The sequence below is a fragment of the Lepidochelys kempii genome, chromosome 7 (assembly GCF_965140285.1).
Source record: "Lepidochelys kempii isolate rLepKem1 chromosome 7, rLepKem1.hap1, whole genome shotgun sequence".
NCBI lineage: Eukaryota > Metazoa > Chordata > Testudines > Cheloniidae > Lepidochelys > Lepidochelys kempii.
In genome coordinates, this window is record NC_136386.1 from 24,238,821 (window position 1) to 24,256,189 (window position 17,369).

General features: G+C 51.2%; 1 protein-coding gene across 7 annotated transcripts in view; it reads right to left on the reverse strand.

The window, feature by feature from the left end:
* Window positions 1-1,278: 1,278 nt before the first annotated feature.
* The window catches only part of SLC26A6 (solute carrier family 26 member 6), a 29,413-nt gene continuing 13,322 nt past the window's right edge, over window positions 1,279-17,369 (reverse strand). For 2 of the 7 annotated variants that reach the window (XM_073351420.2, XM_073351421.2), the window contains exons 12-21: window positions 16,913-17,008; window positions 15,977-16,110; window positions 15,474-15,543; window positions 14,296-14,388; window positions 13,597-13,701; window positions 6,693-6,779; window positions 5,997-6,212; window positions 5,329-5,383; window positions 4,533-4,669; window positions 1,279-3,919 (exon numbers count right to left, since the gene is read on the reverse strand). In XM_073351420.2, the coding sequence (XP_073207521.1) occupies window positions 3,896-3,919; window positions 4,533-4,669; window positions 5,329-5,383; window positions 5,997-6,212; window positions 6,693-6,779; window positions 13,597-13,701; window positions 14,296-14,388; window positions 15,474-15,543; window positions 15,977-16,110; window positions 16,913-17,008 (1,017 nt within the window). In that variant the 3' untranslated portion in view covers window positions 1,279-3,895. The remainder of the gene's footprint in view (window positions 3,920-4,532; window positions 4,670-5,328; window positions 5,384-5,996; window positions 6,213-6,692; window positions 6,780-13,596; window positions 13,702-14,295; window positions 14,389-15,473; window positions 15,544-15,976; window positions 16,111-16,912; window positions 17,009-17,369) is intronic. The other 5 variants (XM_073351422.2, XM_073351427.2, XM_073351423.2 and 2 more) reach the window with 5 other exon arrangements.

Sequence of the window (17,369 nt, forward strand, 5' to 3'; positions counted from 1 at the left end):
TCTGCACCACACACCCCTCCACCACCCAGTCCCCCCAACTCCTTATGCCCAGCACTTATGCAAAGCCCCCGACTCCCAACAACTGCACAGCACCCCATAAAGACCCCCCATTGCCCAGTGTCCCCTCCCCTGCACCCTGCCCCCCAGCTGCATTCACTGGCCTCACTGGGAGATGATTGTGTCCGCTGGGCTGAGCCGACAGTGCACCTGGGGCAAATCAGGGATCACTGTGGCCTCTCGGGAGAGGAATGATCAGTCAGGGCGGAGTGGCAGCATGTCCGGCCTGGGCTGGGCTCCCTCAGGGCTCAGTCCTGAGCCACCTGAACTCCCACCTCTTCCCCTACTGGCTGAGACCAGCTCAGCCTCTGCACCGGTCCCAGGTGGCTCAGCCCTGGGGAGATGGGAAGGGCCACACAGATGGCAGGCAGCAGAGACTGTTCGGAGCTAGAGCCACACTGGGGAGTGGGGCAGACCCCTAGGATGCAATCCCCAAGAGCCCACCCAGCCTGACTGTGCCCACTGGCCCCGAGGCCAGTAGCCCTGCTCAGCCGCATAGTGAAGCCTAGCTGCTGGGTGGCGAGCCCCCTACAGGTGAGCGGGACCCGCTGGCTGGGAGCCACTCACACAGCAAGGCCTGGGCCCTGGACTTCCCTGGGCGAGGTGCCAGACCCAGCCATGTGGATGGATTAGACAGGTCCATAATAGGCCCTTTCTCAGTGTGGGCTTGGCACTATTGTAAACCCGGTTCTGCTCAGAGCTCAGCTGCTCCCTCTCCCGCACCTCCTACCAGTCAGCACTGAGTCAGGCCCCAAGGCATTACCTCCATCAGTTTATCTCCTGCTGACAAAATACTCAGTCGTGTATAAAGCTGCAGTAGAATGAGGCAAGCTTTCCAAACAGTGTTGGAGCCAAGCAGGGTGTGAGTCAAGCCCCAGCAGTTTGGGTCAGGTTGAGCTGTTTTTTGAGCACATTAATTTTGTATTTAATCTGGTCACTCATACCCTGTTGCTCTCTGTGCTTCTTAGTGGCTGTTCCAAAGCCGGAGTGGCCGTGGCACCAGCTAGCATTAGCCTTCTTAAAACAAAGTCAAGCAATTGCAAAAAGTATTCAGAGAGCCTGGCAGAATAAGGCCATGATTATAAATAAGGTAGGCCAAAAGGACATAGTATTTAACAGTGGCTATAACGATGAAATCTGATGAAATGGTCAGCACTGACATGGATTTGAGGCTAGCCCTGACAAATGTCACATTAATAAATGACAAAAATAGCTGCTTTGTGTAACAACACAATTTATTGAGAAATATTCATAGGTGATGGGCTTTAAGTCAGATCATGTTTTCAAATTAAGTCTTAGAAGTGGAACATGAATCAGGCTAGATACTAGTTAATTATCAGAACTAATTCCTGCTTTCTGTCAACTCCTTTACAGGTCTAATAGTCTATTCACTGACTAAACACATTTTTCAGGTCCTGTATTTACTAGATGCATTAAGCTGCAGAGTTCTTCAAAGGAAGTGGTGGGGCTTGGACACTTGAAAATATTCTGTAGGAACAATCCTGTCCTGGGCAGCTAATGGACTGGATAATCTAAAAGGTCTTTTCCTTTTCTGGCATCTATGATTTTCTAAAGCACTACAAAATGTACAGTATTGATAATAAATAGTAAGCAATACCGCTATGTCACTGAATGAACCCCTGTATTCACACCCTACACAACTGTAATAATCTTTGTACAAAATATGCCTCGTGAAGTATCATTTGAAAACTAATAACTCGATCAATAATGTCATGGTGAAGTGTATGTAGTAACATTATATGGAAAGTTATGAATATAAGCTGAAGTTATGACTGAAATGTGTTTATCAGACAAGTTTGAGGAGCAGGTAAACCAGTTTCTCAAAGGCAAAGGACAAACTGACACCTCTAGCCAGGGGCAGGGCCGGCTCCAGGCACCAGCTTTCCAAGCAGGTGCTTGGGGCGGCAATTAGAATGGGGCCGCAGTCCATGTCCCGCAGTGGCAATTCGGCAGCAGCTCCGCCGCTTTTCCTGGAGCAGCAGCTTTTGGGCGGCAATTCGGCAGCGACTGCTTGGGGCGGCAAAATTGCTAGACCCACCCCGGCCAGGGGTCATTAAAGTTGATTGGCAATCACTGGTCAAGTGGCCATTCTTTGGCAGTGAAGGGGGGCAGTAACAGACCAATTTACATTTTAACCAACACCACAGAACCTCTTTCACAGCTCCATCCTCATAGCTGGAAGGAATTTCATCTAGGGGTAACTCTCAGGAAAATGCATTTCAAAGGGCAACCAGCCTATAAAAGGGGGGGGGGGAACACCCCAGATACATTCACTCTCTCTCACTCGCTTTTTCAGCTGAGAAGATAAAGGAACCTTTGAACTCTGAGAAAGGCTCTACTTGAAAATTTAGTCAGCCCTGGTGCTGGGAACATTTGGTAAGAATTTACCTTAAACCAAGTCTAGTTTGTTTAAGTTTAGTTACTAGAAAGTGATTTATCTTTATTTCTGTTGTAACCATTTCTGACTTTAATACCTTTAACTTGTACTCACTGAAAATCTCCCTCTTTGTAACTAAATAAACTTGTTTTATTCTTTATTCTAATCTAATCCAGTATTGTGTTTAAACTGAACTGTTTGGTAACTCCAGTTAAAGTAGCAACTGTTGTACGTTTACCTCGTACAGGGACAACAGACAAATATCTGGACTGTCCAGTAAAGGGCTGTATGGTGCCGAGCACACATTCTTTGGGGAAAATCCAGGACTGGGAGTGAGTTGGAATCACCCTGCAAGTGGTAACCAATTCTGGTGGAAGCCAGGGTGTGGCTGGAGCGTGCTGGCAGGCTGCAGCTATACACAGACACTCAGGCTGTGACCTGCGTGCTGTTTGTGAGGGGCCCAGACTGGGAGTTTCAGCAAAGCATTGTGAGGCACCCAAGGTTGCAGGGCAGGTGATGACAGCCCCTTACTGGTCTGGATTGCACGCCAGAGAGTGATACTCTGATTTTACTGTTCTCTCTCTATCATAAAATCTGTGCATAGTCACAGCTTGCCCCATGTGGCAAGGTTGGATTTTGCTCTTGGTTATTTTACCCACAAAGTTGGAAATGGGATGCAGGGAGGGGACAAAATCTTAGCCTCCAGACTGCGGGCTGGTTCAGTATTGCTCTTTGCAGGAAGTTTTGCACTGTCAATAGAACTGTTGTCTATTTCTATTGAAAAGCATCATCTAATTAAACAGTCAAGTGGAAAACTCTCAAGTGCAGCTTCTCTCCAGTGATATTTCATAAGAATGGCCACACTGGGTCAGACCAAAGGTCCATCTAGCCCAGTATCCTGTCTTCTGCCAGTGGCCAATGCCACGTGCCTCAGAGGGAATGAACAGAACAGGTAATCATCAAGTGATCCATCCTGTCACTCATTCCCAGCTTCTGGCAAACAGAGACTAGGGACACCATCACTCAAAGGAAAGAGCCGCACACGCACACAGACACAATCAGAGATGGTTCCTGGGTCTGAGGGGATTCACAGGGTCAGAAAATCTTGTGTGTGAAGTGGATTCATAAGCCCGTGAGATCCCAGATCTCCTGTGTCTGGAGAAGATTCCCAGCAGAAGGAAATTTCATCTTTGAGATAGATTCCCAGTTTGTCCAGTAGCTAAGTGGGGTCCCAAGGGCAGATGATCTCAGGTCTCCAGTGCCCAAAGCAGATCCTTAGCAGTAGGAGATCTTGTGTCTGCTAGATTCCCAGTGGCAGGGAATCCCATGTCACCTGCCCTTGTAAAAATCAGCCAGCTCAAAGAGTCCTCTGGAAACATGCCTTGGTGGCTCCCTCTCACCTGTTCAGCTCCTGGGGACAGTAGATGCTATTTCTGGTGGCTACAGTTTAGTGCTGGAATAAGTCTAAAAAGTCAAATAATAATAAGAGATTGGTTTGGTTTCCCCAACTCCCTGGAATAACTCCACATTCCCGTGGCTTCCCCACCACCACCTGAAGGCTCTGCATTGTGATGAAAGTGGGGTGCAGCTCATTAACATTGTTCTGTTCATCAGCCAGCAGGAGGGGACCGAGACCAATGTGATGTGTTCCCAGCTCTGACTGGCCTAAAGAATGGGTCTCTCTCTCCCGCAGGAGCTGGGTTTTTTCTCTCGGCAGGTCTCCTAGTCCCTGCTGACTCAAGGATTTCGGGACATGCACTTGATTTCCTTGCATGGCTGCATGTGCAGTAGCCCAGAAGGCCATCTGAATGGGGTAGTGTTAATGAAGGAGTCTGCTCAGAGGTCTGCATAACTGAGAAGCAATTAAGAAAAAGGACAGCAGATATAGTGGTGGTGGTGGAGAGAGAGCACATTGGCTAGGCAAGGATGGGTAGAGGAGGCACACACGCTGGCATGGCTGGTGGAGAGAAGCATGCCGGCCAGCAACTGGCAACAAATGCTGCTTTCACATCTGTAAACCTGGTGGACTACCAAGGAGACTGTTTTTCCCTAAGTGAAGCAGAAAGACTGTGCTTACTGTGACCGGCTGTGGCATGTTCTGTCCCTTCCCCCTGGTGACATAGGTAATAGCATCGTGCACGGAGGCAAAGAGGTGGTGCTTGGTGATGGTTTGGCTGAAGAAGTTGCCCTTTTCCAGCTGGTCAATGACAGAAGCTGAGGGGGAAAGAAGGTGGCACAATAACACCAGGACATCCTAGAGTGAAAGCATGAGGACTGGCTGAGGTGCCCAGCCTTGACCCCCACCCTCCACACACAGAACCACCTCTCTTTTTCTTCGCTTTTTACTGTTTGCCTTGGGGATTCTTTGCTTTGGGAAGTGCTGGCAAAATTATCCAAGCTGGAATTCAGGGAAACAGGAATGCTCCCCTGGATGTGGTCTCTGTTCTGGGGTATAAACGGACTCTGGCATTGCACCTTGGGAATTATGCCTACATGTAAGGGCTTTGGCTGATCTCCTGAATGGGGCTTGGGAAAGATTCCCCATGCACACACGCCGGCTCAAATTCAGCTATGGCAGAAGCTGATGTCAACACGAGTCACCTCAGAGGGATTTACAGCAGGTCTGAATTTGGTCCCTAACATGGGATCTGAACTATTAGTCACACTGGGTTTGAAACCAGTTCTGTGAGCAGTTTCCATCTGGGTAACATCTGAGGCTGGTATGATGTGGAGAGGAGAGGAGGCAAGGGAAGGTGAAACCAGAAGGAAGAAGGGGATTTCAGTGCAACAAGATACATCCTCCTGAAGGGAGGACTTGCTATCAAATGGAGGGTCTACAGTTTTGCTGCACCCGAGCTTTGAGGCCTCCTTACCATGGCAGCCAACAAGAAACACATCCACTTCTATCTCCCGGAAATCTCTGAATATCTGCAATGGACACAAGCACAAAGAGATGAGTCGAGCCCCTCCACAGACTCCTGTCTCTGGGGGCCATGCCCCATGCCCAGCAGCAGCAACACACGCAGAATTGGATGGGGTATGAGGTTACTAGCCAGCTGCCCCAAAGCAGCCCCAGATGTCCCCTTGGCCCCCTTTGTGCCCGCTGCTCGTTGATACCACTGACCTGGAGCCAATCTCCTGTGGGCTAGCAGGCTGCCTGGAAGACAAGTTAGGGATGTGAAACATACTCTACATCTTGTTGCCCAATTTACAGTTGACAGGCCTGGGCAAACAAGGTGATGCAGAAGATGTTAAAATGCCAATATGAGGGAGTGGGTGTGTATGTTTGAGAGAACAGCTCCTCTGTCACACACAGCAATGGCTCAGAGGTAGGGGTGGTGGGTGATGGGATTAGGGAGGGGATGGGGACAGGTTGGAGCCAGTGTCTGGTGAGATTTCACCTTAGCTGGTAGCAGAAGAACAGCGCTGAGGCACTCAACTTCCCAGCACTGGGTGTCTGAATGCTCCCAATTTGCAGAGCTCTGTAGGAGAGTCCCCAGGGCAGTTGTGCCTGGGACATTTTCCCTGCCTTTCCCCTTACGTTCTTTAGGATCTTTATGCAGACAGTATCCACAAAGTTGACGGGGGTGAAGTCCAGTATGAGGGAGTGCAGCTCGGGCTTTTTGAGACCTAAAGACTCCAGGGTGGGTTCATTGAAGGCTTTTTGGGTGCTGCTGGCTTGGAGCTCCAACTCTATCTCGCTTCCATTGGAGTCAACCACTGCAGGGCCAGATCCATTGCAGTGACTCCCCAGCTCCTGTGGGGAAGAAAACAGTCCCGCCCCCCCTGCATCAAATGAGATTATGGCATTCCTCAGGGAGCACCTCAGCCAATAGCAGACGAGCGTCAACTGACTGACTGCACCGTATCAGCGTAGGTGGCAGCAAGAAAGAGGTCTGGAAAATATCTATTTCCAATGTTGAGAAACAAGGCTTTGAAATGAGACATTAAACGGAGGCCCTGACCCCTACTGACACCAATCACCCCAGCACATGTCAGAGTGGAGTGGGAGGTGGCCCAAGCCCTAGATTAGTGACATATCTTATTCCCCAGGTGTCTGGGGAGGAGGAAGGGCCGAGGGCTGGGAGGGTTTTGTTGCTTGCTAATGGAGGGTTTGTGTTAATGGTAGAGAAGACCATTGTGGTTGAGATTTTACCATGACATTCAACTATGTCAGGCACTGTGGGTATGGGTTGAGTGAGGGCTTGGGTTTTTAAAGATCAACATAGATAAATACCTGCGTATTGGTCTCCATGTCAATATTTACAAAGCCAAAGTCATTGCTGCTGGGGTCAGATGCCTCTGAGAGCTTGAGGGTAGTTTTCTGTTACCAAAACCAGATGGGGACAGAGAACGTTAAAGAGGGGTTGGTGTAGCTGCATGGCCCACATCACCCCACAGGAGGCTTGTCAACCCCAGCAAGGAGGTTTGGAACAACGTAGGTTACAACATAAAAGCAGAACCTGATTCAGTCCAGTGAGCCACCTAGTCCAGTCTCTGATCATGGGCAGGTCAACAGAAGGTATAAAGCTGCCAGAGTGGACATTTCTGGAATAACTTGCCCATGGGGGAGGTTTCTTTCCTAGCCCAGTGTGACGAAGTGGGACTGTTCTTAATGTTTCCTCTGAATAGTGTGGGGGTGCCTCAGTTTCCCCTGTGCAGTTCTTAAGTATCTAGGTGGTGGGGTAAGGGTGTATGATCATGGCAGAGCCCTAGAGGGCAGGTGTGTGCAGGGGTCTGGACACAGAGAATGGCCGACACCCTCTTTCCTGGCAACTGATGGCCTGGGCCCTTCCCCCCTGCAAGGTGAGAGCTAAAGGGTTGGAGAACAAAGGAATCAGGTGACCTCCTGGCCCAGGAAAGGGACAAAGCCCAGAGGAGGAGGGGCTGGAGGGAGTTTCAGTTTGGGGCTGGCTGGGACCTGGAGTGAAGTGCAGACGTGGTTGTCTGGCTCACTGCCCCCCAAAATGGATCCAGCTGAGGGGTCCTGATCTCTGCACCTACAAGCTCTGTTTTAGACCATGTTCCTGTCGTCTAATAAACCTCTGTTTTACTGGCTGGCTGAGAGTCACGTCTGACTGCGAAGTTGGGGTGCAGGACCCTCTGGCTTCCCCAGGAGCCCCGCCTGAGCAGACTCGCTGTGGGAAGCGCACTGAGGGGCAGAGGAAGCTGAATGCTCCGAGGTCAGACCCAGGAAGGTGGAAGCTGTGTGAGCTGTGTGTCCTGAAGACAGGCTGCTCACAGGAAGGCGACTGCTCCAGTTTCCTGACTGGCTTCATGGGGAGCAGTTTCAGAGCATCGCCCAGGGACTCCGTGACAACTGGTGGCAGAGGTGGGATCTACTGCACCCCGTGGATGGCGCTTCCTGCAGTAAGTGACTGGGGAGCAGTAAAATGAAGGGGGATTGATGGGGACCAGGCGTGCTGAAGATTCAGAGAGAGAGACAGTTTCAGGAGGCGGTTAACTCCTGGGAGTGTGTGACCAGAGAGAAGGACTTTTGCAGTAACAGGGTTCCCCTGGGGATTGCAGCGAGTGGTCCCAGGGGCGGAGGAGTCTGCAGCTCGACCTGGCAAAGAGGTGGTGACCTTGAGAAGGGCTGGCACACTAGGGGTTCTCCCTGGAAACCGTGGGGAGCTGAGAGCACACAGGCCTGTGAGTCCACAACAACTTGGGAAGAGCGGAGTGATGGCCTGTCACCATCTCCTTAAGAAGGACATTATAACCCTGTGCAGAAAGAGAGGGTTGAGCATTGGAAAGCTCACCAAAGCAGAGTTAATCAAGCAGCTGGAGTAGTAGCCAGGCATCCCCAAGACTCCTGTCCCCGACCAGATGAGGGTCTTCACGATCGGGTTCCCCATTGGGGGATCTGAGATGCATGGGATTTGAGCTAAGTTCAAGAGAGCAAGGGGACTGTGAGAGACAACAAAAGCCTGAGAAAGAGCTGCAGCAGCAGCATGAACTGGCCGTGGTGGAGCGGAGAAGCATAGGGGACCTCCCAGGGGTGAGTGGGGATAGACCCTGGGGGGCCAGTTCCGCAGGGAACCTCAAGACTAAATTGCTGCCCATGGTTAAGGAGGCGGGGGGGGGATGTGGATGCCCACCTCACTGCCTTTGAGCAGGCTGGAGATTTGAACCAGGGGGACCCTGCGGAAAAGCCCCGGTGTCTAGCTCCCGTGCTGGGTCCCAAGGCCATAGACTCCCGTCAGCCAGATGGGTGGGGTGGTGGACAGGCTCCCACTCCTGATCCCAACCTATATGTCTGTGTGGAGTTTCCTGGGGTCAGGCCCCTCGGATCCCCAGGGGGAGTGGAAGGTGATGGTCAATGGGAAGACATTCCTGGGGTGGCAAGATCCTGGGACAGAGAGAACTGTTGTCAGGCCCTGGGTGGTGCAGCCTCAGATGCTGAGGGGCTGTGTGAGCTGGGTGAGGGTCCCAGGGGCAAAGCCCCTCGCCCTGCCTATGGCCCAGATCCCTGTGCAGACACAGGAGGGGTCGGGTTGGCTGGTTGCTGGGGTTCTCCAGGACATCAGCTGCGAGACCCTGTTGTGGGGTGACTGTGTCTCTTTGGGACAGGATCCAGGCCTTGTTCTTGTAATTCCCAAGGGTTTGAATTTGAATCCAGGGAACCAATCGGTGGAGAGGGAAATGGTCAGTGAAAATGCAGATGACCTGGCTGGCAGCAGGGAGGAGCCGCTAGGCTCAGGCTACCTGCCTGCCTGTAACCAGACCCCTAGGGCTCCCCGCCCCCTTGCACAACGGAGAGGGGGCTCACGCTGGCTCTGATGCAGTGAGGAAAGCAGCAAAGCTCGCTGCCTACCCCCACTGGGTCAGCAAGGGCAGCGCTGAGCACGGTGGGAGCTGAGACCCCAGTTGAGTGGGGGGAGACACAGGCAGGGCAGGGTATCTGTTGGGAGCGGCAAGGTGCTTGGTAAGGAAAGTTTGGATGAGCCTAGGCAGCCTTGTGAGATGATGGCTTTGTCTAGTCAGCAGGGTGGGAAGGCAAGGAGAGTGGAGGATGAGTGTCTCTGGACCTTACCTGTTAGCTGGATGGAGAATTGTGACAGTGAAGGAAACGTGCCTGTGTTTGTCAGGGGTATTGACTTGCCTATGGAGGGAGCTACCCTGATCTCCAAGCAGTTGTCTGTGACCAGCCTTGTGTGCCGGGACAAGGGGAATGAGATCCCAAGCTGTGTGTCTGGGAAAGGAGAAAGTGTGTCTGGCTCTTCTTTATCTGTGGAGCAGACAGAAGGGGCCTTTCAGCTTGTGATGGTTGAGGGTAGTGCAGTTGTCTCAGAGTTTGTTCTGGATTCAGCTAAAGCCCAGGAAGGGAATGGCCCTAAGTTTGTGTCTGCTCAGGAGAATGGCCTTGTAACTAGGTCGCATCCAGTTAGTGTCTATGTAAAATCCCAGAGACCAGACAATTCTGGTGCTTGTATTTTGCCTCTTGCTAGTGTGTGGCTGGGAAAGGGTGTAGCAACTCTGTCTGATCAGGGTGAGATCCTAGCCAGGGCACAAGGAGAGCATGAAGGTGATGAGATTGTGTTACCTACTGAGGGTCTGGAAACCTGTAGCAAGAAGGAAAAGATTCCTGAACTTGTGTGTGGCAAAGGGAAGGAGAATGCTTCTGACCTTTTATCTAGGACGTCTGTAAGTTTGCCTGAAAGGGGATTGTGTAGGAATCCGCCGGATGGGCCGGAGGTAATTCTGGATGTAAGGGAGACCCAGAAAGCATCTGTTGTTGCTCAGGAAAGTGTTCCTCTAGAGCAAGCCCTAGGTGAAGAGGGTAAGAGCAGAATTTCTGTGAGAGGTGAATTGTTGCATAGAAAAGCCCTAGGAAAAGGAATCCTCATGGAGTCTTTGCAAGCAGTTTACTGCAACTGAAGGGTGTGAAAGTGATTTAATCAAGAAAGTTTCAGTTCCTAACAGCCAGAAATTTTCTGTTGTGAATGGATCCACTGACTTTCCTGTTGAAAGATCCAGTGTGGATAGCTCTGAGAAGGTCTCAGATGAAGTGAAAGCTGTTAAGAAAGTTAAACAGTCCGAAAACCAAGTGGCTGTGTTTGGCCAGCTTGTTGGGGAGAAGACCCAATCTCAGTTTGACCCCTTGGGGTTTTGGGGTGGCCAAAGGGCACGGGCCGCATAAACCTTCCCACATGTGGCCTGCGAGTGCTATCGACCACCCCCGACCTAAGGGAAGGCATGAAACTGGAAGGGCCTGGTGTAACTCCTACCAAGGAATAGGAGAGATGCTGGGGCATCCATGGGAACGTTGGTGGCTTCAAACTTCCCCAGGTCACCGACTAAAGTGACCCTGCTCAGTTCGATCTCGAAGGGGGGAGAGATGTGACGAAGTGGGACTGTTCTTAATGTTTCCTCTGAATAGTGTGGGGGTGCCTCAGTTTCTCCTGTGCAGTTCTTAAGTATCTAGGTGGTGGGGTAAGGGTGTATGATCATTGCAGAGCCCTAGAGGGCAGGTGTGTGCAGGGGTCTGGACACAGAGAATGGCCGACACCCTCTTTCCTGGCAACTGATGGCCTGGGCCCTTCCCCCCTGCAAGGTGAGAGCTAAAGGGTTGGAGAACAAAGGAATCAGGTGACCTCCTGGCCCGGGAAAGGGACAAAGCCCAGAGGAGGAAGGGCTGGAGGGAGTTTCAGTTTGGGGCTGGCTGGGACCTGGAGTGAAGTGCAGACGTGGTTGTCTGGCTCACTGCCCCCCAAAATGGACCTAGCTGAGGGGTCCTGATCTCTGCACCTACAAGCTCTGTTTTAGACCATGTTCCTGTCGTCTAATAAACCTCTGTTTTACTGGCTGGCTGAGAGTCACGTCTGACTGCGAAGTTGGGGTGCAGGACCCTCTGGCTTCCCCAGGAGCCCCGGCTGAGCAGACTCGCTGTGGGAAGCACACCGAGGGGCAGAGGATGCTGAATGCTCGGAGGTCAGACCCAGGAAGGTGGAAGCTGTGTGAGCTTTGTGTCCTGAAGACAGGCTGCTCACAGGAAGGCGACTGCCCCAGAGTCCTGACTGGCTTCATGGAGAGCAGTTTCAGAGCATCGCTCGGGGACTCCATGACACCCAGTATACAGTGGTTGGCTTTATCCATCCTAAGATTTCGTTTGCTGTTAGGACTGCCCTTGTGCAATGAGAGGAGGTTTTCGCTGAGCTGTCTGCAATGGCAGCTAGCTGCCTACACCCACCCCCCATTCTCTCCCCTACGAATATTACCATTAGTAAATATATTCTACACCAGGCCTAGAGTGGAAGCTTCTGGGGCACCCCACTGCTAACATTTGCAATATGGAAAATTGATCATTTTTTCAGGAGAAGTGGTGGAGAGAGGACTGGACCTGGGTTCTATTCCTGGTTCTGCCACTTGCCTGCTGTGTGACCTGAGGCAAGTCACAGCTATGTGCCTCAGGTTCCCCACGTATAAAATGGGAGTAAAGATCTGACCTCCTCTGTGAAGTGCTTTGAGATCTTCAGCCAGTTTTGATCAATGACAGAACTTTAGCTCACCCTATGACAACTTAGGGTCCCTAATGGCCTCTTCTGAGAGAATTTGCCTTTTGAAAGTCCAAATAACTTTTGCCAACTGAGTCTCCTTTATTTGCTCTTTACTTGACACACTCAAAGGATTCTAATAAATTAGAGAGGCATGGTTTTCTCTACAGATGCTGTGCTGGTCTGTTCCCATCATATCATGTCCATGTAGGGGGTGTATAAGTCACTCTTTAATTATTTGTCCTGGCACTGAGTTAGGTTCATTAGTTTGGAATTCTCAAGATCACACCTTGCACTTGTTTCTAATAGCTGACCACTCACCAAATGTGAGTGAATCAGTGAATCACTGGCTCCTTAATTATTAACACTAGTAGCCTCCTCCCCAACCTTGGACACAACTCCAGTGTCAGGTGGTTCCCTAGGATTTCTCTTCCATGCCTGATGGCTCCAATCAGAGTACAGATGCCTGTCAGGCTCAGGAACATTCCCCAGGGGCCAAGGCCTACCCTTGGGTTCCCCAGTAGGGAAAGATGAGCCATTTCCAGTGTGGGTCCATCTTTGATTCTGAAGAGTAGGGACAGCCAGTTATGTCTCAAGAGAGGGATTAGGGAAAGAGAGGGAGAAGTGGGGGCAGGGAGGAATGGAGACCTCGGAAGAGGGAGTGAGACGAGAGAAAGAGGAAGGAGGAGACCAAGAGAGATGTGTACGGAGAGAGGAGGATGAGGATATGGTTGAAGGGAAGGAGAAAGAGACAGACTGGAGGGAACCCCAGAAGGAAGGTTCTGGGAGGGATAGGATACAGAAGGACCTAGACAAATTGGAGGATTGGGCCAAAAGAAATCTGATGAGGTTCAATAAGGATAAGTGCAGGGTCCTGCACTTAGGACGGAAGAACCCAATGCACAGCTACAGACTAGGGACCGAATGGCTAGGCAGCAGTTCTGCGGAAAAGGACCTAGGGGTGACTGTGGACGAGAAGCTGGATATGAGTCAGCAGTGTGCCCTTGTTGCCAAGAAGGCCAATGGCATTTTGGGATGCATAAGTAGGGGCATAGCGAGCAGATCGAGGGACGTGATCGTTCCCCTCTATTCGACATTGGTGAGGCCTCATCTGGAGTACTGTGTCCAGTTTTGGGCCCCACACTTCAAGAAGGATGTGGGTAAATTGGAGAGAGTCCAGCGAAGGGCAACAAAAATGATTAGGGGACTGGAACACATGAGTTATGAGGAGAGGCTGAGGGAGCTGGGATTGTTTAGCCTGCAGAAGAGAAGAATGAGGGGGGATTTGATAGCTGCTTTCAACTACCTGAAAGGGGGTTCCAAAGAGGATGGCTCTAGACTGTTCTCAATGGTAGCAGATGACAGAACGAGGAGTAATGGTCTCAAGTTGCAGTGGGGGAGGTTTAGATTGGATATTAGGAAAAACTTTTTCACTGAGAGGGTGGTGAAACACTGGAATGCATTACCTAGGGAGGTGGTAGAATCTCCTTCCTTAGAGGTTTTTAAGGTCAGGCTTGACAAAGCCCTGGCTGGGATGATTTAACTGGGAATTGGTCCTGCTTTGAGCAGGGGGTTGGACTAGATGACCTTCTGGGGTCCCTTCCAACCCTGATATTCTATGATTCTAAGCATTTGGCAGAGAACCTTTTTCTTCTTTGTCTCTTCCTTCTTGTCCTTCTCCTGCTGCTTCTTCTGTTTCTTGAGGGCTTTCTTCTTCTTCCCAATGAGGTAATCGACATTAATGCCACTCTGCAAAAGATACAGCTCCCTGGGATACGGAAGCCACTGACCTGCTGTCTCCCAACCCACTTCCCAGTGCAGGGAGTCCCTGCAGCTGTTCCTGCACAGAATGGAGCTCTCTCCCTCCACAGTCTTTTCTTGGCTTCTGGGAACAGGAGAGCTTGGAGCACTGATTAACTGTGGGAACAGAGCCCAGGAGCAGGAGAGGAAGGGTTGGCTTGCAGTTTATGCAATGGACTGGGCCTCAGGAGAGCGGGGTTCAATTCCTCCCTTGGGCCTGTGTCTCAGTTCCCCGCCTACCTCAGAAGGGTGCTGTGAGGAGAACATTGCTGGTGTGTGAGATGTTCCAACACTATGAGGATAGAGGCCATATTAGCCCCTCGCTAGATCCACTACATACTGGGGAAGGGAGAACCCCTGCACTGTAGCATGAGAGCAGAGAGAATCAGGACTGTGCAGCTGTGCTGCTCTCCCAGCTAGACTGGAGAATAGCACCCCAGGCCTGAGATGACCTCCTGGCCAAGGTACTGGAGACCAGGCTGTAGAGAGGTCAGGCCTTGCCCCAGAGTGTGCTACGTGAACCCATCTCTGCCCCTGCCTCACCTTCTCCTTCAGGGCCTCTGCATACAGCTCAGCGTTGGCAAAATACACTGTGGCAGAAGAGCGGAAAATCTTTACACCTGGAATTTCCTCAGTCTGGAAACAAAGGCATGGAGGAAGTTGTGGGAGGGACACTGCCTCAAAGAGGTGGGGGCTATTCTGGGTCGTGGGGGCTGGAGGGGGATCAGTAATAGGGAGAGCTTGAGACATCACAGAAAAGCAAAGCCACGCCCCACAGTATCTCTGGGCTCCCCTCCTCCTCAGCTCCCTCCTGAGGGCTCCCCATTCTCCTGCCGCTCCACCTCAGGTACTTGGAACTGCTTCCCTCACAGCAACCCTTAGAGCAGTGATTCTCAACCAGGGATACGTATAGCACTGGGGGTATACAGAGGTCTTCCAAGGAGTATATCAACTCATCTAGATATTTGCCTCGTTTTACAACAGGCTACATAAAAAGCACTAGTGAAGTCAGTACTAACTAAAATTTCATACAATGACTTGTTTATAGTGCTCTATATATTATACACTGAAAATGTAAGTACGATATTTATATTCCAATCACTTTATTTTATAATTATATGATAAAAATGAGAAAGTCAGCCATTTTTCAGTGATAGTGTGCTGTGACACTTTTGTATATTTATGTTCGATTTTGTAAGTAGTTTTTAAGGGAGGTAAAACTTGGGGCAGGCAAGACGAATCAGATCCCTGAAAGGGGTACAGTAGTCTGGAAAGGTTGAGAACCCCTGCTTTAGAGCCCCCAAAGTCCCTACAGGGTCCCACCATTAGCAATGCCTGCAGCTTACACAGCTGAACTGGAAGGGGACCTGGCTTTCTAGGGGTTTGTAAAGTGCCAGGCACACTCCCAGTGCTCTGGACAGGAGGAGCTCCCCCTCCCCAGCGGGAAGGGAAAGTGGCATCCAGTCCCTGAAGGCCAGTACTCACAGGCACAGATAGACAGGGAATCCCCAGCTCCTTCTGGGAAGGACAATGCCTGGGAAGGACTTTAACCCTTTTACTCCTGGATGTGCCCCATCTCGGCTCCCCTGGCTGCTCATGGCAGATTTGGCCCCAGTATCCTGATTTGCCTAATACATTCAGCAGCAGCAAAGGAGCTGGTCTGTCTTCCTTCATGGGTCCCCTCTGGCCACTCCCTCAACTATCTCACCACCTGCTTGTACCTTGTTATATTCCACCATGTCTCTGTAGATGTCTGTGTTGGAAACCTGCCCCAGGATGGAGTAGCGGGGCCTGAGGGGAGACAGAGAAAGAGAGCAGGGTTAGCAAAGGTACTGTCTATCCCTCGGGGAGTGATGCTGTGCCTTACACGCAAAGTATTGCCCCAGTGACCTGGTGGTGATATAAGACTGACAGAGCCATGCTGTGAGAGGGCAAAGTAGTGCTAAACCAGGCTAAAGCCTTGTGTGCGCCCATGAGCTGCAATTAGTTATTTGATTCATCCCTGGGTGGTGAAGGTGGGCAGGGGTACAGAATTAATAGCAACTTTTCAGCAAATGGGCTTCTCGGACTGTGCTGATGTCATCAGCGGTTCATATGTGCCTATTAGCAGCCTCCTGTGGTGTACACACGAGTATACAGACAGGGCTGGGTACTACTAGTCGCTCAGTAGCACTTACTGGAGCACAGAGGGAGGTGCATGGTATATGGGGACAGTGCTACTCACAGCTGGGTCCGAAAGATGACTGTGAGCAGGGCAAACGCCACAGAGACCCCCAGCCCCATGTCTAGGTTCAGAAGGAGGGTGGCCACGAAGGTCACGAGCCAGATGAGCTGTAGCAGACAAAGGCAGGATAAGTGCTGGGGAAGAGGAACAGGTTTGTGGTAGACACTGGCTATTTTGGTGTGACGTTCACTAATGCACTGGCCATCACTGCCAATGCTGATGCTGCCATGCAGTCCCAGGGAGAGCTGTACTGTGGGAGGGACCTTCCTTCAGAGGAGATGTTAAAACAAGGCCCTGCCTGCTTGTCTCTAGTGGGAATCCAGGGTGGAAGTTAGAGATCCCAGGATGCCCTATGAAAAGGGGACGCCAGTGTCCTGGCTGGCATCCCCGCTTTGTTAAAAGCGCCCTCTCTGATGTACCAAGAGGGATAAGCTCATGCTGAGTGCAGATTGGCTATTGCATTTGCCTGCAGAGTCTCTGTGCTGCTGGGATCCAGTTCCCTGCTCTGAATCCTGTGGGGATCTGGTTCCCTGCTCCGAAGCCCCCAGGGCTGCAGCAAGGTGAAAGCAGAGATGGGCTTGAGCCATGGAGGTTAGATTTGGATCCAGATAGCTTGAGTTCTAGTTCAGGCCCATTGCAGAAAGAGGCCTGCACTGTGAGGTCCAGAATCTGGTCCCTGTGGTTTGGGGTTCAGAGTCAGAGTCCTGGTTCTGACAAATTTCTATGGCCCAAATTCTATACTCAGTTGGTTCAAGCCTGGCAAGTTTCCTGGGGGAACTGCCACCTCCCTTACTAAGGGGCTGCCAGGAGCCAGATCAGGGCAGCACTGAGGACTTGCCCTTTTTGTGCCCTCCAAAGGCAGAGCCCTATGGGGCTTGTGTTAGGGGAATCAGGCCCCATGGTCCAAGGCCCATGAAGGCCAGTTGTGTTCCTTACCAGATCTATGCGATTGGACCTCCATAGCATGCAGAGGTCTGTGAACTGCTTGAACATGCCCTTCAGGTTCACAATGACGATGGCAGCTAAGATGGCCTGGAAGAGAAATCCCCAAAGCTGTAAGCATCAGCGGGCACTGATGGCTCCAGGGGCCTGCGTTTCCCACAAGCACCTGCCTGAACAGAAAAGGGTAGCCCTTCCCCACTATTACTCTGTCCCTCCACATGGGACCTGACCTGACGGCAGAGCAAACACTGAGTGAGGAAGCTCAGGCTTTGACCCCCAGTTCAGTGATTCAGCTAAAGTGAGGGAGGGATAGAAAGGAAATGCTGCCAAGGAAACAATGACCTGCCAGTGGAAGGTGAGACCTAGGGCATTCCCTTTTGCAGAGACCATTGAGTCAAACAACACAGCTGGATTTTTAAAGGCAGAAATGAAGCGATGGTAATTAACAACC